Source organism: Abramis brama, assembly GCF_963993115.1.
Source record: "Abramis brama genome assembly, chromosome: 22".
Classification (NCBI taxonomy): domain Eukaryota; kingdom Metazoa; phylum Chordata; class Actinopteri; order Cypriniformes; family Leuciscidae; genus Abramis; species Abramis brama.
In genome coordinates, this window is record NC_139984.1 from 6896897 (window position 1) to 6919863 (window position 22967).

General features: G+C 37.2%; 1 protein-coding gene across 1 annotated transcript; it reads left to right on the top strand.

Moving 5' to 3' along the window:
- The first annotated feature begins 1609 nt into the window (after window positions 1-1609).
- Window positions 1610-22015, top strand: stxbp3 (syntaxin binding protein 3). Its single transcript, XM_084099713.1, has 19 exons — window positions 1610-1720; window positions 2811-2860; window positions 4253-4334; window positions 4569-4645; window positions 7041-7113; window positions 7223-7323; window positions 7415-7560; window positions 7649-7742; window positions 10370-10494; window positions 10673-10771; window positions 12338-12404; window positions 12511-12576; window positions 12723-12803; window positions 12893-13028; window positions 13135-13241; window positions 13612-13713; window positions 18062-18147; window positions 20828-20976; window positions 21113-22015. Exons 1-19 carry the CDS (start codon window positions 1675-1677, stop codon window positions 21211-21213), a joined length of 1788 nt encoding a protein of 595 aa, XP_083955839.1. The 5' UTR covers window positions 1610-1674; the 3' UTR covers window positions 21214-22015.
- The last annotated feature ends 952 nt before the right edge of the window (window positions 22016-22967 follow it).

Consider the following 22967-nt stretch of genomic DNA (forward strand, 5'->3'; position numbering starts at 1 on the left):
TTTGAAATCCTGGTTTCTCTCTCTTTTTTAAAAAAAAAATAGACTAAACTGCACTCTCTTCTGTTTCTTGTGTTTTGGCTGAATATACATGGCTTTTCTTGAAGGCATCTCAGATACTTTAACCTAGCCCCGCCTCCTCAGAAGAGATGACCAATAAGAGCATGGGATGAAAATGAGCTAGCCAATCAGAAGTGGAGATGTGAAATGCATGCAAACAGGTGTAACAGAAGACTGGGGGAAGAAGCCTATGCAGTCTAATGCAAATAGTGCAGTTTATTCAGGTTTGTGCAGTTTAGTTGCCAATTATGTACAAATCATTCATTATAAAGTTATGCTGCCCCTGCAATCTTTTCTTTAAAAAAAAAAGAAAAAAAAGAAAATAAAGAAAGGAGACTAAATTTTCTTTTTGTAATTTTGAGATGGTACATTTTGGGCATTTAGTTTATATGTATAATTATAAAGGCTTCTAGACCCAGGAATCCTTTTTGTTACCTTTTGCATTTTTTGAATGGTTTAATGGTGTATTCTTTAAGTATACCCTAGTGTGAAGACATGCCCCCCTTACAGTTCAGCATGTGTTTGGGTAATTCTTCATATATGGTGACAAGTGCTGTCCCACTAATTTGCAACAGTTGAAATACACTTTATGAATCATACAATGTTTGCATATGTGTATTTTGTAATTTGTGCACTGTTAAAAAAAATAAAAAATACATATTTAATTGAGTTTGAGAGATTTCATGTGTAACAAAATCTGAATGTTCCCACAATACATCAGGGTAATTGCAACAATTTTTATTTATTTTTTTACACACATAGAGTGGTTATATTGTGAATAAAGATTTTATTTTAACATTGAATTTAATTGTTTTTATTATATTGTAAGTAAAGTTAACTCTCTGTGGTGTCACAACAATGGATGTCACTCTTTAAATAAAAAGGGGAATTCTGTGAATTCTGTTCTGGACTTTTTTCTGTGTAAGGTTAGATAACTTGCATATTTTACATTTTAATCTATATTTTCATAAACAGTCTTCTTAATATTTCCATAATGTCCCCCTGATCTTGACTCTATCATGATGGCAGTCCCCATTTTAGGAAAATCTTGGTGGAAATAGTGGTCACACAGTGCTTATAAATATATAGGCTACTATAACATTTACTAACAATAAACAATCATTCTGATTTATTCATCTTAGTTAATGTTAATTTCACACATTCATACATTAATGCACTTAGGCTACTATAAACTAACATGAACAAACAATGAACAATATTTTACTAACATTAATAAAGATTAACAAATGCTCTAAATTGCTAATTTATAGTAGCCTAGTTCGTGTAGCTCACTCAGTAGCTCATAGTTCGTATTAGCTAATGCATAATGTTAACAAAAGAGACCTTAATGTAAAGTTTTGCCAGAATAACAAATTCTGCCACTTGTTTATTGCCACTCCAATTGACGAATGACCCGTTTAATGAACTGAATCTTTGTTCACTGGTCAGTAATGGTGGAAATGTTCACTAGTTTTTTTTTGTTGTAAATCAGACTTTTAAGCTTATAAATCTGCGCATAATATCCTCTGCTTGTATCCAACACTCGCACGCGTGCGCGCACTCCCTCCCTCCTCCCAGTTGACGACGGGAGCGCGCATTTGCTTTGACTCACTCAAGATGGCAACTGGAGCAGAACACGGCTTGAAAAAGATAGTTTGGCAAAGTAAGTTCATTGAGAGCAACAGTTGATTTTCTTCCAACGTCTTGCATGCACAGTGCAACACTTCATCATTTAACTTATACGAGTTCAGCTCAGAGGAAGAGCTGTCAGAAGTTTAAAGAGACACTCTTAGTGTGCTGGGTTTGCTCAGAGGAGTTACAGCCGCCGCATGAAGTTGTTTAGGTGTTTGTTTTGGTGTTTAATAAGAAAAAAGTGCGATATGGGGTGTGTCCCGTTTGTTTGTCTCGGTAAATGTCTTACATGTGTCATTGGGTCACTGTTTCCGTTAGCAGCTCTGCTAATGTTAGCCTGTCCGGTTCAGCTCACTTTGACAATTCAACTGCAGGAGCTGTGTCTGTTTTTAATGTGTTTGAGTGTTTGATGATGTCATTCTTGTGTTACATTCTGTGAACTTTATCAGTGACTTCCGGTCTGCTGTGTTGTGACATTTGAGTTATTCCATGAAAGGAGAGCCATGTGTGTCCATAACATTTGATTAAGACTAGCCGTGACACGCACAAAGTCATTTTACCTTGTTAAATGTATAGATTCTGATATGTAGGCTATGTGCACGTGTTTTTAAAGTATTTTAAGGGGGTATATGCACTTTGACGTGTATACTTGCAGTGGTTCTGAACCAGGACCCTTTAGAGAGACCCAGTACATCAAAACGTGGAGGAAAAAACATTAACAGATCAAGATCTGCATGCAAATTGACATATTAATCAAATTCACCTTTCACTCATACAATTTCGCAGACTGATTTTTCACTACTTCAAAAAAAAACCAAGATAATATTAATAAATCTAAAGAGAGGAAGTAGAATCATGTTTTTTTTTTTTTTTTTAAAGAGAAGCTCAGTTCAGAAGTTGGTAAAAAAAAAAATCATTTGTACTTTTACTTTCATTTAACATATTCATACTTTTTTTTTTTTGTATCTCTACATATGACTATATGTCTTTGCTCTCAAGCAGAACAAACTCAAAATAGGAAATAAAGCTTCTTGGAATTTTTTCTTGATTTTCAGTTCCATGGTCATCAGCAAAACCGATTCACTGCTTTAACTAATACATTGATTTATCTGACGTCACAGGAATCAAGGACACCATCATTGCCGACTGCAGAAAGTCAGAAGTATGGAAGGTAAGTTTGAATGCATTTAGATTTATTCCAGTAGTGACCATCCATCCATCCATCCATCCATCCATCCATCCATCCATCCATCCATCCGCCTATTAGTACATTTTGAAAGTAACTAGGGCTGCATCTAACGATTATTTTTGTTGTTGATTAATCTATAGATTATTTCTTTGATTAGTCGACTAATCTAACGATTATTTTTCCAATTAATCTAATGATTATTTTTGGGATTAGCTGATTTATCCATTGGCAAACTTTCCAATAAATAATAAGTACAACAATATATCAGCTGTATTTTGAAGAGGGTGGTGCATCTGTATATTATTTTATAATAATATATATATATATATATATATATATTTTTAACATGAAATCTATGAATGATGACAAAAAAATTGAATTTCAGAAAGGGTAATTGTCATTTTATTATGAAATATGCGAACAGGAAGCATTTTAAACTTTATTTTTTACTAATGGAAGGAACTTTCATAAAATGTAAGATGTATACAGTCACAGGCCTTTTTAGGAAATGTGTTTACTATAGTCTGTTATTAATTACCGTAGTGAGAGTGGGATTTACTCAATTAACTTGTCCATTAACTTGTCTGAAAATGCACTCGTGTTTATCTGCAAAAAGGTTCACATACACTAGATTGCAGCCTAGGGTACTGTTAATGTAAATATAACGTTAGTCGTTTTGTAACATTAACTGAGGTTAATAAATGCTTTTTTTTAATTGTTAGTTCATGTTAACAAATGGAACCTTATTTTAAAGAAGGTTGGACTATATTTTAAGGTGACCCTCTTACAGATCTTGTTACAAATAAGAAAGTACTAAGTAATATTAATTAACAGCACATACTTGTACATGCAACGTGTAAGAAGTATACTGTAAAATAAAGTGTTACCGCAATAAGTATAATTACTGAATGGTTGTTTTAATAAAGGGCACCTTGATTTGAAAGTGGAATTAAAACCAGAATTTTTAAAATACGTGAAGGGATAGTCCACGCAAAAAATGAAAAACTCTGTCATAATTTATATTGTTTCAAACCTGTATGCATTTCTTTCTCATGCAAAATACAAAAGAAGATATTTTGAAGAATGTTGGTAACCAAACCTTTTCGGTTCCCATTGACTTTACAAAAGAAGACATTTTGAAGAATCGATTAGTTATACATTATACAAAAAAATATAATGGAAGTCAATGGGAACCGAAACTCTTTGCTTGCCAGGATTCTTCAAAATGTCTTCTTTTGTAAAAGAAAGAAAGTCATACAGGTTTGGAACAACATAAGAGAGAGTAAATGACGACGTAGTTTTCATTTCTGGCTAAAGTATCCCTTTAACGATTCCTGTTCCGTAATTGTGATTGATGTCAAATCTGTCTCACAGATCCTCATACTGGACCAATTTACCACCCGCCTCCTCTCCTCCTGCTGCAAAATGTCCGATCTCATGTCAGAGGGCATCACAAGTAAGTGAGGGAAAGAGGTTTTGCTCCCGGGTTCAGTTGAACATCCTTTGTGTTAGACAGAAATCCAGCTCTCTGTGGATCCAGTGCTTGAACTTCTTTGTGTAGTGAGAGTCGGACACTCTTCCTTCCTGTGTTTTCCAGAAGGGAAGCTTTCTCGTTTCCTCTTAATCGAGAAAAAGAATGAACTGGATGGGGAATTATTGTCATAATGTGTTACCTTTTGTTTGTTCACAGTTGTGGAGGACATTTACAAAAAAAGAGAACCGGTTCCAGAGATGAAGGCCGTCTACTTCATGACCCCCACTGCCAAGGTCAGAGTTCAGGAGACACTATATGGACAAATGTATTGGGACACCTGATCATTACACCAACAGGGACTGTAATGACGTCGCACTCTAGGGTGTTTTCACATATAGTTTGTTTTAAAAGAACCAAACCCAGTTCACTTAGGGCGTGTTCACACTTGTATTTCAGTTCAGTTGGTCTGGACCAAAAATATATTTTTTTTAGTCCTGGTCCGCTTAGTGTTCACTTTGGCATTTTAACACTGAACCTAAAGACGTATAGATATGTTCACAACCTGATTGGTTGGGCTTTGATTGCATATATTTAGTGGCGGAACTTACCGAACATTCAAAACAATGCTGTGGTCTGGGGTAAATGCGCTCGTTGTATGAGTGTAGCTACATATGATGGTGTTTTGACCAGCTGAGAACTCTTGAAGAGCTAGGAGTCAAAACAGCGCCAGGAATCGTCACACAAATGAAGATCTGCAGTGAGGAGACCCGGTTCTGATCCTGTACTGAACTGTGATGGGCAACATCACGACTATGATGAGAAAAACCAGTTTGCTTGAGCATTCAGTCCTTTTTAGGGTCGCATCTTGTGACATCATGTCTCGTTTTTGGTTAATTTACATGTCTTTGGTCCGTGTTGTTCATATTTCAGTCGAACCACACCAGAGTTCGTTTGGAAGTGGATCGAGACCCATCTTTTCATCGGTGTGCACCAGGGTTCAGATGGCAGCATTCACACTTATTCAAATTATCGCACTAACAGAGCAATCAAACCAAACATGCCAAGTGTGAACACACCCTGAAAGTGAACCAGAAAGGGAACCAGCCGAAAGTGACCTCAGTCATTTTGATGTTCACAATATATAGTGGACTACAAAAATAACCTGGTTCTTTTTTTGGTTCTCTTCAGCATTGAAGTGATCTCAGACCCTTTCTTGTTCACACCAGAACTTCATAAGAACTCAGACCCCAGATTGCTGTTGCTTTCACTCGCACTACTGTTTTCAGTAACACTGCTGCATCTCTCCAGTTCTGAATAAGCAGTGGATAACTGATCAGAAGTTAATCACATCACACTATTGGCTCAACATGATCAACCTCATTTGATACTACAATCTTCTTGTCTGCTGTACATCTTTTGTAGCTCAGAATTGAATAATAATAACACTTTATTATAATATATATATTGGGTCCTTTTAGGGGGTCTGAGATCACTTGGTTTGTTCAGATAATCATTTTTAGCTCAAAACGAACTAGGTGTGAAAACACGCCTAAATACATAAACATTCATATGGAGCTGCTCCCCCTTCACAGCTATAACAGCTTCCACTCTTCTGGGAAGGCTTTCCACAAGATTTTGGAGTTTTTCTGTGGGTATATTTGCCCATTCATTCAGTAGAGCATTTGTGAGGTCAGGCTCTGATGTTGGACGAGAAGTCCCGTCTCACAATCTCCACGTTATCTCAAAGGTGTAGATGGGGTTGAGGTCAGGACTATGTGCCGGCCAGTCAAGTTCCTCCACACCAAACTCATCCAACCATGTCTTTATGGACCTTGTTTTGTACAGTCATGCTGGAATAGAAAAAGGCCTTCCTCAAACTGTTCCCACAAAGTTTGAAGCACAGCATCATCCAAAATGTCTTGGTATGCTGAAGCTTTAAGACTTCCCTTCACTGGAGGTAAGAGGCCTAGCCCAACCCCTGAACAACAGCCCCACACCAGTATCCCTCCTCCACCAAACTACAGTTGGCACAATACAGTCAGGCTGGTAACGTTCTTCTGGCATCCGCCAAACCCAAAGTCACTCATCAGACTGCCAAACAGAGACGCGTGATTCGTCCCTTCACAGGACATGTTTCCACTGCTCCAGAGTCCAGTGGCAGCGTGCTTTACTCCACTTCCCACACTAGTCGGCGATGTGAGGCTAGCATGCAGATCCTCAGCCATGGAAACCCATTCCGTGAAGCTCCCGCCTCACAGTTTTTGTGCAGATATTATTGCCAGTGGAAGTTTCACTCTTCAGCTATGAGATCAGCAGAGCTTTGGTGACTGTTACGCATGCGCCTCAGCCCTCTGTGACCCCGCTTTGTGACTTAACATGCGTTTTCACTTGTTGTTGCTGTTCCTAAATGCTTCCACTTTCCAGTAATTCCACTTAAAGTTGATCAAAGAATAGCAAGGATGAAATTTCACAAATGGACTTTATTGCAAAGGTGGCATCCTATCACAGTACCACACTTGAATTCACAGAGCTCTTCGGAACAACCCATTTTTTCACAAATATTTGTAAATGCAGACTGCATGGCTAGGTGCTTGATTTTGTCCCAATACTTTCATCCATATAGTGTACATAATAAGCCTTACTTTATTGTGATGATCTGTTTGTGACCTGGAAGTTTTATATTTACAGTGTGTTGATACATTTATTGATGACTTCAAACCGAAACCCAAATACAGAGCTGCCTATGTCTTCTTCACTGACTGTGAGTTCACTGCCTCAACTCTGTTTTGATTTAAAACAAATCCGCTAGATTGTGTGTTATTTTTAGAAACACTGACATTTTTATTACTATTATATTGAAATGACCCCAGACTGCCCTGATGAGCTCTTCGACAAGATGAAGAAGAACTGTGCCAAACACATTAAAGTGTGTAAAGAGATCAACATCTCGTTTCTGCCACTGGAAGCACAAGTGAGTTTATCTGTGTTCTGCAAATTCATGTAGCCTGGTCTGGCAGAGTGTTTTATTGTGCATGACTGTGTTTTATGGGTCACCTGTGCAGGTGTTCACCTGTGATAACCCAGAGGCCTTCAAGAGCATCTACAGTCCGATCAGTCAGGACCGAGCTCAGACACTGGAGACGATCGCTGATCAGATCGTAACTCTCTGCGCCACGCTGGACGAGTACCCTGGAGTCAGATTCAAGAAGTACAGACACCCTTATTCACTTCACATGTGCTCACATTACACCTGATGCTTGAATGGACTTCGAATCATTGAATTCTGTCCTGTGCAGAGATTCAGCTCTCGGATATGGAAAGCAGTTGGCTGAACTTGTGGATAATAAACTGGCGCGACATTACGAGTTGGATGACATCTCGAAAATAAAGGTGAGAGTGTTTACAACAACCAAACACATCAGCTTATCTGATTGGTGCGGTTGGATGTACAGCTTTATAAATAAAAATATAGTTTTCTTGAGATACACAATACTCTTCAAAAGTTAAGGTAATATATTTATGAGTAAATTAATACTTTTATTTAGCAAGGATGCATTAAATTAATCAAAAGTGACAGTAAAAATAATTAGGTCTTGGTGGCGGTTAAATATTGTGGTGGTGATAAAGTTGCTATCGTTAGAGATTTTATGGTAACACTTTACAATAAGGTTCATTACTTTACTACCTTAGTCAACACGAACTAAGAATGAACAATACTTCTTCAGCATTTATTAATCTTAGTTAATATTATTTTCAACCTTTACTGATACCAGGGCTGCCAACTCTCACGCATTTGACACTTTTCACACGCTCTCACGCCACACATCCATTTTCTCACGCACAGAAAAATTGTGGAGCAAAGAGGTACTTTTAATATTAAACTAATTCTCAGCTCTAGATTCCGTCAATTTTATTACGAAATTCAGACAAAAATACCTTTGGCGCTTGTAAATGTGACGTGACAGATCGCTGAGCGCCTCAGTTCAAGTGCACGTGAACCGATCATCTGTTACTTTTTTATTTAAAGATGCAGTACAACTTACCGAAAGTATACATAATATCGACCAATTAGTGTTTTTCAACCACGGAAAGAGGTCAATATAACAGCAGGAGAACAATTATGTCACATAACGTTACATTTACCTCAGGAAAGCCATTTAACGACCATAGCATGTTAATTAAATAGAAAAAAATAGCTAGAGAGGAGATTTTGCTGAGCACTATATTACATATTTATTATATTTTTACTTATGTCATTAAATAATTGTTATTATAACAAAAACTGCATTATATTTAATTTAATATTATTTTTAACCTTTAATAATACCAGCAGATTGGGCCCTCTATGTTTACAGCATTAGGTGAGATTAAAAGATTTAAAATAAAGTCAATACTGAATCAAAATCGGAATCAAATCACAAGAATGGAATTGAAATCGTGAAATTTTTGTCAAGCAATAATAAAAACTGTATCCTATACCAGTCATTGTACAATGTAAACATTGTAACATGTTGTCACTAAACTTCATAAAATTCTATTTAGTTACCAAATGTTTTGACAATCACAATTACACTTATTGTGATGCAATATTTGTTTTTACATACCCCCCCCCCCTCGCCCAAAAAAAAAAAAAATCTCACTCCAAGCTAAACTCAAAAAGTTGGCAGCCCTGCTGATACGTTATTAAAATCAAAGGATGTATATTTTAACATTAGTCAATGAACTGTGAACTAACATGAACAATGAACAGCTGGATTTTTATTAACAAACACTAACAAACATTAATAAATACTGTAACAAATGTGTTGCTCATTGTTAGTTCATGTATACATTAACTAATGTTATTTAATTAACCTTATTATACAGTGTTACCGATTTTGCTATATCGTTTATTTAGCGGTATATAAATATATCTGCGTAGCGCAGAACTATATAAAGTTATTGACGTGTATGAATGAGGAAAATAAAGAGCAGTATGTACATGATGTTAAAAAGAGTTAAGCGACACAGTTGAAGCGCGAGCAGAAAGACGCCTCTCTGAATGTGACCGCAAATTCAGTTCTTTTTCAAGGCCTATTGCGCTTAAATGGTCAAATACATAAACAATTGTCAAAATGGCCACTGCGTGGAGTATTCACTGAAACACAGTCAGTTGTGTCTGAAGTGAAAACCGCATGTGTATCAGCGTATTAGATCTGTGCATTCACCTTAAAGTGACAGCAGCCTAATAAACCTGCTGCTCTCTTTGTGATTAATATTAATCAAACAACAAAAGAAAAAAGAAAATCACTCACTGCTCTTGACTGAATGTGTCTTTAATAAGAATCAATTTATATTTAATTCATACAGTGAAGTCTATGCAGTGACTTATTTTTACATTTGATTATCTGTAGTATTGTAGTATTTATTTCTGGTAAATAAATGTTTTCCTGGAGAAAGAAATTTTTTTTTATAATTTGCTTATTTGTTCTTAATTTTAATAACCAAAATAACTATATTGTGATTTATCGTTATCGTAAACAAAAAAATTACCACATCGTGAGATATGATTGGTCAAATCACCCACCCCTATTTATAATGTAACAAAAGTTTCCCATTTCAAATAAATGCTGTTCTTTTGAACTTTCTATTCATCAAAGAATCTTGAAGAAATGTATTACGGTTTCCACAAAAATAATAAAAAGCACAACTGTTTTCAACATTGATAATAATAAGAAGAAATGTTTCTTGAGCAGCAAATCAGCATCACAAATCTTTTCACAAAATGTGATTTTTTTATTTATTTTTTTTCTATGAATTTATTCTGAAATAGGTTAGCAGCAATGACTAAATTAATGGATAATACAATTAATGGTAACAAAATGAATGGTTAGTAAAAAAATGTCCTTGTTCAATGCCACATTTAGAATAAGGTAATTCCCTGAGACTTGTTTCTGGTCTTGGATTTTATTCTGATGTCATCTTGTAAGTGACATTTCTGCCAGCACAAACCATCAGAACTTTTCTTTCATATTTAGGCAAAAACGCCGGCTCAGCTTCTGATCGTTGATCGTGCGCTGGACCCTGTCAGCCCCATTCTTCACGAGCTCACCTACCAGGCCATGGCTTATGACCTCATACCTATGAAGGACAACAGCTATGAGTATGTCACCTCAGCCAAATCACTTCTATTTAACACTGAAATGAGCTTTAAATTATTACTGTAATCATTCCTGAGGATCAGTGTGAAATCAGAGCTGTCTCTATTTACTTTAAAACACATCCCAGTTCTTATTATGCTTCTGCTGTGTATCAGTGTTTTTCTGTGTGTTTACTCTTAGGTATAAAACAAAGGATGGCTCCAAGAAAGAAGCTTTACTGAATGAAGAGGATGAATTGTGGGTCAAATTACGTCACATGCACATTGCTGAGGTCACTGGGTGAGTAGAAAAACTTCACTGTGTGTGTCACTACTTCTCTAGAGTTAATAAAATACACTACTGTTCCAAATTAAGATTTGTTCATGTTTTTGAAATAAGTTGCATTTATTTAAGCAGAAATATTATTACAAATTAAAATAGCATTTTTCTATGTGAAAATATTGTAAAATGTAATTTATTGATGTGACGTTAAAGCTGAATTTTCAGCATCATTACTCCTCTTCAGTGTCGCATGACCTTTTAGAAATCGTCAGATATGATGATTTGATGTTGAAAAAAGTTGTGCTGCTTCATATTTTTCAGGATTCTTTAATGAATAGAAAGTTCAAAAGAGCAGCGTTTATTTTAAATTGAAATCTTGTAGCAATGTGCTAAGTAGTCATTTCCTTTAAGAATAGAATCTTCCTGACCCCATAGTTTTAAACAGTAGTGTATATTTATTAGTGATGCACCGAAATGAAAATTCTGGGCCGAAACCGAAACCGAAAATTTAGGATGCTCTTGGCCGAAAACCGAAACTGAAGCCGAAAATGGCTTCTTTTAAAAACGTATATATACTGCTTGAATTTAATGGATCTGAAATGAAAAATCACAATATAATAATCAAATTTTATTAACAGTTACATAACAAAACATAAAATATTTTTAACAATAAATATAAATAATAATACCAAATAATATTATTCTTCAAGTTTTATGTTCCATCAAATAAAATAGTTTTTTAAAAGTTGTGCAAAAAAAATCCACAATTTTGGAGATTTTTGCAGAACAAATGTTACATATTGCAACTTTGGTGTCCTCTCGTATAGGGCTGTCACTTTTGTGAAAAATAAATCCTGTTCGATTTTTGAGACATAGGCTAAGTGTTCATTGAATCGTTAGTAAATCCACGGACAACTAAACAGGCATTAGGACGACCGTAAAGAGGGCGCACAAGTCAGCAATGTGGACTGCCATAACATCAATGAAAAGCATTACTGAAGGCTACATATTATGCACTATATTATGCAGAAATAGGCTATGTGTGTGTGTGTCAGAACGTGCAGTTGCTGTGTGACGTGCGTTCGCTGCGAGCGTATACTGTAGTGACGAGCTGGACGCGCTCCGAGAGAAGGCCGTTAAAATCGATTCCCTATTTTCGTTTTCGAAACTTGTGTTGGTTGGTCCGATCGATTGTGCAATAAGTGACAGCCCTTTGACATGCTTAATCTTTGATAGGCAGACGCGTGATAACAGCTCGACCGTGAGTGAAACCTAAGCGCTTGCGCACGGATGGGGGGGGCGGGTGACATTAATTTTCGGTTAAGCGTTTTCGGCTGTTTTTTTTTATTTCGGCCCGAAACCGATAATGCCATTTCGGCCGAAAATTTTCGGCGGCCGAAATTTCGGTGCACCCCTAATATTTATACATTTCTCTCAACTCTGTCCTCCTTGGAGCTTGTTTGCAGTGCATTATGGGATTGCTTCATCCACATAAGACACATGCAGTGTGGCCCTGTTATATGCCAATTTACCATCATAAACACCCGCAGCAATGTAACCAGTACCTATGTGTTTGTTCCAAAGGCAAATCCCCAAACTGGTAAAGGACATCTCTGCCGGCAGAAATGAGAAGCAATCGGCTGATGGGAAGGTACAGTATATTTTTACAGTTAATAACAGCTCAGAACAATAACAGTAGTCTCCAGTTACAGATTCCCTCATACGAGTGTGTCATAGATGCCCCCTGTCATTGGCAGATCACAATCGGAGCGCTATCGCAGCTCATGAAGAAGATGCCAGCCTTTCGTAAGCAGGTTACTCAGGTAATCGAGATGCCTCACATGCCCTCACATGAAAGAGTGTGCTATCACATGACACCTGGGACCTATACATTCAACAGGCTGCTTAAAATACTGTAAAAACCCACTGAGTGACTCAATTGCCGGTGTATGTTTCCCGTCTCTTTCAGAAAACAGTCCACGTAAGTTTAGCCGAGGATCTGATGAGCCATTATCAGAAATATGTGGAAAAACTCTGCAAAGCAGAACAGGTAGAGCATGGTGATCGCTTGAGGGAAAGGGCGCCCTCTTCTGGGCAGAGTGTGTATGCTCATGCCTCTGGTTTGTGGTTTGTGTGTAGGATCTGGCTGTAGGTGCAGATGCTGAAGGACAGAAGGTCAAGGACCCCATGAGGACGTTACTTCCTGTGCTGTTAAACCAGTATGACACCACTGACAAGATCCGGGCCGTCCTTCTCTACATCTTCAGCCTCAACGGTGGATGTTTCTCTTTTCCTGTCATGTAGAGATTAGGAAACATCTGATATGTTTTCCTGCTGGATGTGTACAGCTGAATATATGTGTGTTTGTGTGTCATGGTCAGGTACGACAGAGGAGAACCTGAATAAACTGATCCAGAATGTGAAAATCGAGCATGAGACCGGGTATATCCTTAACTGGAAACATCTGGGAGTTCCCGTTGTCTCCACAGTGAGTCCGCGGATGCTTTTTTCTCCTCTGGCACTGCTTCTTTTCCAACTTCCTCTTACTAATGACTTATTTGGTTGTGATATGTTTTAAATTGCAGTTTTGTAGCTTGGAACATATTTAGGAATAGGGAAGTGAGAGTATGCTGTGTGCTTTTACAATACCAGCCTTTCAGTATCAATACCTATGATATTTCATGACACTTAGAGCCAATTTCCATACTGAAATATTATTAGGATTGATATACTGTAATATGCTATTGAATCGACTTGGTAGTGAAGTCTGATGGGGCGTGTGACATACAAGTCCTGTTTTACAAGTTTTTTATTTTGGCTGATATTTAGTTTTTCACCTTCATCTCTCTTCATAACAGTCAAGCATGTTCTCATCTCGTAAACAATCACGGAGAGACCGGTCAGACCAGGAGACTTACAACGTGTCTCGCTGGACACCCGTCATCAAAGATGTAATGGAGGTGAGTGACTCTAACACTGTGTCCTAACCTGACGCTATAAAATGCATCTTTTCCATGTTAATCAAAGTTTTTGTCCTTATCTGGAACAACAACATACATTTATTTAATTTATTAAACTCACAATTAATCAGTTAGCAATAAGAAGTGATATTGTATTTGCGCGGATGAGGCGCTGGTGCGATCACTTGGATTCCTTATGTAAGACCAAACAACTTAAAATACTCAATTAGATAAGAGTAAGAGGTAACACTTTACAATAAGGTTCATTAGTTAACTACATTAGTTAACATTAACTAATAATGAACTGCACTTATACAGCATTTGTTCATCTTTGTTAATGTTAATTTCAACATTTACTAATACTTTATTAATATCTTGTTAACATTAGTTAATGCACTGTGAACTAACATGAACAAACAATGAACAGCTTTATTTGTATTAACTAACATTAACAAAGATTAACAAAAACAGTAGTAAATGTATTGCTCATTGTTAGTTCATGTTAGTTAATACATTTACTAATGTTTAATAAAGGAACCTTATTGTAAAGTGTTACCGAGTAAGACTTCATTCAAAACATTTAAAGGGTCTATTTTTACTTGCGTACCTTTTAAAATTAGGGGTGTCCATGGTTAACCGGTTAACCGATTAACCGTTAAAAATTGCGTAACCGAGTGAAACATTTTGCTCGGTTAATTTAGGTGTAATACATTTTTGCACCACCAGAGACCGCTAGACCAGTTTTCTAATATGAAGCGGGCAAAGAAAGCGCGCGTCCGAGAGTGAAGGCTGTGCGCGAGCCAGAAACAAACATAGTATCCGCGCTACTGATCGCAGCACAATAATATCTGTCTGCAGAGCCGCAGAGCCACAGCTTTACCCCAGCAGTTACCCGCGCATGCGTTTACCGTTACATTAACCCATAGGTACATTTTGTATTATGCATTTCCTAAACATGTACTTGCTAATCAAACACTTTATATTAACAAACTACTAATCAATAAAACACAATCGGTCTTCCGACCTTTTACTATTGTGTTGATATGCGCGAGGGAGAGAGAGCAATACAGCGCTCGTGTTGTTTGAAGGCGGTGAGAGTGCGCGCGCGCGGCCGGGGCTCTCTCTCTGTTTGTTCTTATGCGCCCTGTCCGCTGATCTAAATAATTAGTTGTTACGACTTATTTGTTCCCTCGTTTTAATAAATCGTGGACACGTTGAACTAATTCCCTCCCTTGATTAAACGAATTACAACGTGGCCAAAAAACAGACTTTGATATTATTAATTACAATTAGTGAATGCTAAAGACCTATTTTTTGTGAATTGGTGAATATTCAGGTGAATTATTTCGTGGCCACGAATTAATAATTATTAAACTGTTTTTCTTACTAGTGAAAATAGCTCTTCAGTGAAGGCCGACTATTCTCGTACATCTTTTTATTCCTTTTTTTTTTTCGTGTATGTGTGAATTGGTGAATATTCAGGTGAATTGTTTCGTGGCCACGAATTAATATTACCTCAGCACGTTTTACAAGACCCTTCTCGATCGCAGCGGCAACGAGCACTTTGATCACTTAAACAAAACATTTCAGCGCTAGATCGCCTAAAAAAAAACGAACGAAATGAATGCTCTGCTAGTTAACTGGAGATGTGTTTTTTTATTTGTATTGGTAACGTTATTCATCCCGCGAGATGTTTCAAAAGTGGTGGGGACAATATCGACCTTAGAAAATAGTGGTGGGGACATGTCCCACCCGCAAATTACGCCTATCTCGTGGTTGCGGCGCGCACACTATGGTTAACCGAGTATTAACCGCTAAGGGCCTCGGTTAACGGTTAATGAAAAACTTGAAAACGTGCAGCCCTATTTAAAATAACATCAAAACATCATACTTTTGTAAAATAAAGAAAACAAACAAAATGCGCTTGCCGTCTCTGTCTCTGTGAACTCCCGCACGTCACAAAAATGAACCAAATCGATATAAACCTTGAAGCGTCCACATTTAAGTGTCTAAGTTTTGCTTATTTGACATTAAATGCAATATATAAGTCACTTTGGAATATAAATCGTACCTCGTTTTGGATGATACAAATTTGACTTGTAGTCCAGAAAATGTGGTATAGCAAATTATTTATCTAACCCCCTGCTATTGGATGAGTACCCCACTTTGAAAACCCTTGGATTAATATATATGTATTATATAATACATAGATTAATATATATAATATATTGTTTACTGGACCAGCATGAACTAACAATGAGCAGTTGCAACATTTAACAAATGAATAAACACTATAACAAATGTATTGCTCATTGTTAGTTAATGCACTAACTAACATTAGCTAATGGGATCTTGTTGTAAATTGTTGCCTTATTTGTGTGACGAGTTGGAAATTACAAAGATGTAATGTAACCATAATATATAAACTGGAAATACAAACATGTACGTTTGCAAGACATAAAAGTGGATGTACAACAAGAACAACACTGATTTTCATCATCCATGCAGCAGGATCCCAAAAGGGCAAGTGTCCCGAAACGCTCTCGCCGCCCCTGGGCCAGCAGGCCATCCTTATTCTCGAGCCCTGATATATAATACAACAGGATATGAGCTGACATGTAAATAAGACCAATGCACATTTGTTCATGGCTAAGGGCACTGACATTATATCCTAGGTTTTGACTGACAGATCAAATGTCATGCTTCCAGAAATCACAAATAGACACTGTCTTATTTCTTAATCACAAATAGACACTGTCTTATTATGACCGCCGCTAGCGTAGCTAGCAAAAGCGGTCATATAGGGATTGTCAAAGTTTTTTTTTTTTTTTTTTCGTCATCTACTGAATTTTTCGTCAACGATACCAGGGACACCGAAACACCGGGGAACATGAAATTTGGTGGGCATGTAGCCCCACTAGACTTTTACGGAAAAATTTAGTTTGGTCCCCGGGGGCCGCCCCCCCAAACCCAAAAAATGCAGTTTTTCCTAAATAACTACCTGAACCGTGGCACCGAGGATGAAGAAATTGTTATGGTATGTTGGTCTTAAGGGCCCACATCAACCTAGCCCATAATCACTCATTTGTGATTTGCGCCCCTTCCCATAAAAAATGAAAATGCAATATTATTCTGCTTTAATCGCCCCTATTTTCAGTGGAGATGTTCAGAACTGCACCATATTTCATGTGTATGATTAACTTGACATCCTCCGGGGGTATCCTCTGCTAAGTTTCGTAGAATTTCATCCATGGGGGGGTATAAAATAAATTCATTTATGTGCACATTTAGTGACTGTACACTCATCGGCCTGTAGATGGTGGTGTTGAGCGAAGGGTTGCTGGTTTAGGATGATACTGTCACACACACACATGCAGGAATACAAACAAACGCAAGCATGCACACACACTGACATCCACACGCACAGACACACACCCATACACACACATACAAATCCACATGCACAGACACACACACACAAACACACACATGTACGCACGCATACATACACGCACAGACACACACACACACAGACACACACATACACAAACACACACACATACACACACACACAGACAGACATGCACATACTACTACTTTTTTTAGGTATATACATAAACACGCAATACAGCCAAATTGCTCCACGTCATTTATTTTTGTGGAAAGCCAGTGCAGGCCTGAGCGGCGGTCATATTTTGTACCGCCATGCGGTACATCTAGTTTCATTGTCATCTACAAATAGCACTTTAACATCTGTGAAAACCATTAGATTTCTAGTTGATTTCAGTGAAAAGAAACACTGAATTGCACAAGTTTTATGCATTAGCAGTAGCGGGCTGTGCATTTCACAGCTAGGCCTTCAGTGGTGTCCTACCAGAATGAATCCACCTCTTAATACCATCATTATGACTCCACGGCTATAGAAACCATCATTATACAGAAAGGCAGCGTAACGGCGTTGCATCACAGACATGTGTATCTCAGGCAGCAAGAATGCCATTATTAAAGCAAGAAACCCAATTAACACAATTCAACCAGTCTCCTTTCACTGCGCCACACACATCATCTCTAGCAGAGGCATCAATATTAACCTTATAAACTGACCGAAATACAGTCCACCCCAGGTTTTCCCGTTATTTTTGTAGTACCTTTTGAGTTCTCCGACCACAGAAACCCCGGAGAATACGGTTTTCCTGCGGATTTGAAATTAGAGCAGAGAAGGCCTTGCTGACCCTGAAGGCCCACCACTGTGCATCAGTAAGAAGAGCAAATAAACACTACTGTTATATTTTGGTTTTGTCAACTAAATCTGTGTGTGTGTGTGTGTGTGTGTGTGTGTGTGTGGTAGGATGCAGTGGAGAACAAACTGGAGGTTAAAGACTGGCCGTTCCAGTCTGAGTGTCCGTCTGCGTGGAACGGCTCGCGTGCCGTAAGGTAGAGCCAGACACTTTGATTCTCAGTTCCCTCAAGTCTTATTTCATAATGAATTAATGGCTGTATCGTTTACTTTAAGATACACACTTAAGCTGGGTTCAGACTACAGGAGTTTATAAATCTCTACCGATTGTGAAATCTGGTTGCATCACGCACATAAGGAGAATCTTCATACATTTTCTTCTTTCAAATCTCAAACCTGCACACACTACAAGATATGAAAGTCATGGCGCATCACACACTACAGTATATAGATTATCATGCCAGATGTAGCACCTCACGTGATGTCACGGGGAAGCGGATGCAAACAAAATGTACACTGTCTCTCAGCAAATTCCTGTAGACAATTATATGAGGAGACCTTATAAAGGCAGTCGTGTTATTGCCACATTTAGACCAGCCGTTCGTTCCTCCACCTCCGTTGTCCACCGGACCCGTGCAGCTGCTGGTTGTTTCGACATTTCAAAAGTTCTGTCACTTTCGTCTCCTTCTAGACTTGTGTCTCATTGGCTGTTGTAGAAGTACTGACGTAATCATGCCGATTTAAATCCTAAATATCAAACATGTTTGATATTGTCGGGGCGGCCCCAGTGTGTCCGTGAGCAGATCGGGAGATTTAAGGTTTGATCTGTAAACGCCTCACATTAGCAGATAATCTGGGCTACGTTCTTTTTCCTCCGAATGTTGGAAAGGGTAAATCAGGAATAAAATGGTCTAAAACTCCTGTAGTCTGAGCCTGGCTTAAAAGCCGTATTCTAGGTTCAGTATCTTGGCATATTTTAATTCTCCATCATTAGAAGAAAAAATAATAAATCAATCCAAAAAGTTTCATTTTAAAGTTTTGAAGTTGTAGTCAATGTCTGTTTCTTCGTTCCTCTGGGCTTTCAGAGTGGTGAGGTAAGGCAAGGGTCAACTTTGGGTTGTTGGCTGCTTGTTCTGTGTTCACATACAGTATTTCACATTTCATACATTCAGGTTCCTTTTTGTTGCCTTGATTCATGTTATTATTATTTTTATAAATAACATGGACCACTTAAAATGAAAACTCTTCTCTTTCCTGCTGATGATATAATTGCATGATGCCATAGATCATACACTACTGTTCAAATCTTTGGGGTCAGTAAGATTTCCTTTTGTTTTAAAGAAATGAATACTTTTATTCAGCAAGGATTGGAGAAGCTCTGAAACTGTAGTTTGACAAGTAGTTAAGATACAGTCAAGCCACTCTACTGAAAAAGTAGTTTGCTACACTACAAATTGCGATCAAAAAGTAGTTAGTTACATTGAAGCTAATTTTTTTTTTTTTTTTTTTAAATTACAATGACGTTGTATATTACAAATAACTGAAACGATTTGGGGTTTAAAACAGTGAAATGCAATACAATTCTGATTTCAAAGAGTATTGTTTTATTTTGTAAACTCTCCATAGATAGACACAATACTCAACTATAGCCCATATCTCAAACTGACTGTCAAAGTGCAACATTGCTACGACTGTAACATCAAAGCGAGAACAAAATACATGCAACTTAAATTGGATACACAGGAGTAGTCAAAAATGTCCGTTAAACTCTCAGCACATGCAGTGATGAAGCTCATTTACTGTGAACTGAAACCCGCCACAACCTACTTCATTAGATCACAGCCTTTGCCTTATGATAAGCGCAATAATATTACGATTTTGTTTTCTTTTCGATTGACAGATGCTTTGCCAAAGCAATGGCTCAAAACACAACGCTAGTGTCTTATAGTTTCATTATAAAACGGTGGCGGGAAAGTTAAACTATGACGGGTCATTATAAAATAAGAAGTAGATATTTGATATAGAGCGCAATAAAGCTGGACAATTAATCAATTTAAAATTGCTATTATTCAAGTTTAAAGTCTTTGACGCAGACAGCGACAACTTGCATAAATTACATACAAAAGTGTAAACTTTACTAGTCGATCCAAATGAAAAATCAACCTACGTCCTTTATATAATCATCAGACGATCTCTTCTCAGTGAACTGTGAAGCCGTAAGATGTGTGATGAAACTATAGATGCTGGAAACGCACGATTTTAGTTTGTGATCTAATCAGAAGACGATTCAATGCATTGCTGGCTCGTCAAAACTCAAAACGAAATGTAGCTTTTTGGTCACACTACTTGCTGGAAAAATTAATTCGCTACCGTTTTAAAAGCAACTGAGCTTCTGTCAAGCTACTGACAAATGTAGTTAAGTTAGTAGTGACAGTAGAGACATTTATATAATATTATGTAAAAATATTTCTATTTCAAATAAATGCTGTTCTTTTTTTATTTGTATTCATCAAAATCACAAAAATTGCCCAGCTGTTTTCAACATTGATAATAATCATAAATGTTTTTTGAGCATCAAATCATATCAGAATGATTTCTGAAGGATCATGTGACACTGAAGACTGGAGTAATGATGCTGAAAATACAGCTTTAAATTACTTTTTACAATATATTCACATATTAAACAGCTGTTTAATGATCTTTCACAATATTGCTGTTTTTACTGTATTTTCGATCAAATAAATGCAAAAAAATTCAAAAACTATAAAAATCTTCGCAACCCCAAACTTTTGAACAGAACAGTATGCAGAAAGCATTTTCTTATGTTGCATGCAATAAATGTGTTTTCTTGCATTGATTGTGTGTGTGTTGTGTCAGTGCGCGGCAGAAGCACAAGGGCAGCTCTCCGGATGACCTGAGGAGCGGCTCGCGCCTCATCGTCTTTCTCCTGGGTGGAGTCAGTCCCTCAGAGATGCGCTGTGCTTATGAAGTCACACATGCTAATAAATCCTGCGAGGTCATCATTGGTAAGGGTCCACATGAGCGCTCGCGAACAACATCACTCTGGGTTAAACCTGAAAGAGGCGGCTTGATGTTTTAAAATCCTGCCTGTGGTTTTGAACCCGAGCCAGATTCAAATAATGGCTTTTTTACTGTCCTCAGGCTCGACACACATCCTCACTCCGCGTGATCTGCTGCAGGATATCTTCAATCTGGGCAAACAACCCATGGAGAAGTTCACCATTGAGGAGGACAAACCCTGAGCCCTGCCTAATTCACCCCCCAGGACTGAAGGGAACGCATCTCAGCTGCTTCTGTGTCGCCTCCATCAGCCTTACTTCTCATTCATTTAAACGCTTTTCACAGAAAAAACCAAACAGGGTGATAAAACACATCCTGAGGTGGTTTCATGTGTAAAACATCACACTCGGTTTAGGTTAAATGTAACGTTAAGTCTTCACAACTAACTTCACACACAATGAGATTTGGGTTCGTTGAGGTTTTTAGGCTTTTCTAAAATGTTGAATAGAGTTTAATACAATAGCATGGAAAGTAAAACATGCATTAATATGCAACACTATTAAGGACTTGTGTAACACCGTAACCCTTTAATACAGTTGAACCATATTTAAAATAATGCATAAATGACATCCGCTTATGACCAGAGCCTTACAAACTGGTGCCTTATTTACTAGTGCACTGGATTTACACTTTTCTGTGTGTTTATAAATCTCCCACTAACAGTAGTAAAAAAAAAAACATGACTGTCAATTTGAAAAGATTTTTTAATGTTTGTCTTTATGTTCTTGAATTAGGCTTATTTGTACATATTTATTCTCGCTCGCTCGTGTTTTTGCTTGTATAAAACGTGTATACTCAAGAATGAACAAAGGAGGGATTTAACAGATTTAATGTATACTTGCATTGGACGACTGACATGACTTGAATGATGTGGTTCAATTCTTCTGTTTGCTTTGTAACATTTAAACAGTGTTTGTAATGTGGTCTAATTTCATCTGTACTGCATAAAAATACATATATTGTTTCAATAAATGATTTCGTGGATGTTGTCGTTGCCCTCAGGAGCTGTTGATTTGGACACTGCAGGTACGGTGTTGTGGTTGCCATGAGCAGTTTGCTTTTATTGAGGGATTTAACTATACAATTCCTGTTTGAGTTCATAAAAGTCAAAGACACAAAGGTAAGAAGATAGCCTTCTTTATCTCTGCATTACACAGTGTTCCAGAAACAGTCTCTGGTTACTGCAGGCTTGTGGTCTCCGCACAGTAACTCGATTCCCTCAGAGGACTTGATGCGAGTAAACCAATCTTATCAAATCTGTCCTATTTTGGCACTTAAACTATAAAGAAATGCGTGAAAACATGGATGTGCGTGTTGAGCATCTGAATGCATGTTCTATAAAGCCTGTATACGTTTACACAGCTCTGTCTGACAGAAAATTGACACCTTTATTTGTGGGGACAAAAAGGTTACTCTAGAAAATGATACTCTGCCACCTAGAGTATAATTATTTTATTTTTTTGCTACTCATTAATTGAACTAAATTTCAATAAAAATATAGAATAATTAGCCTATTCAGCACGTAACCAAACATTAAATGATTTGACGAATATGCACTTGAAAGCACGTACACAAAAAAGATAAGTATGTTATTTTGCCACTAAGATTATTATTATTATTAACCAGGTGTACATGCTTTATTATATACAGCTAGGTCTATTAAACATGTCTGGTTAATAATGTTCTTACATTGGCAATATGGCAATATATATATATATATATATATATATATATATATATATATATATATATATATATATATATATATATAATCAATTATATTATATATATATTTAAAGAGAAAATATAATGCAAATGTATAAATAAAATTATATAATAATTTCTTCCTACTTTATAGGCCTATTTAAGTGTCTTTAACTACTATAGGCTACTAACATTTATTTGTTACAGTTTTATATAATGCAGTTATTGTGCA

Coding starts and splice junctions, on each gene's coding strand:
- stxbp3 (XM_084099713.1), top strand. CDS start 1,675: ATGGCAACTGGAGCAGAACACGGCTTGAAAAAGATAGTTTGGCAAA. Junction 4,646..7,040: donor TCATGACCCCCACTGCCAAG/GTCAGAGTTCAG, acceptor TTATATTTACAG/TGTGTTGATACATTTATTGA. Junction 7,324..7,414: donor TTCTGCCACTGGAAGCACAA/GTGAGTTTATCT, acceptor TCACCTGTGCAG/GTGTTCACCTGTGATAACCC.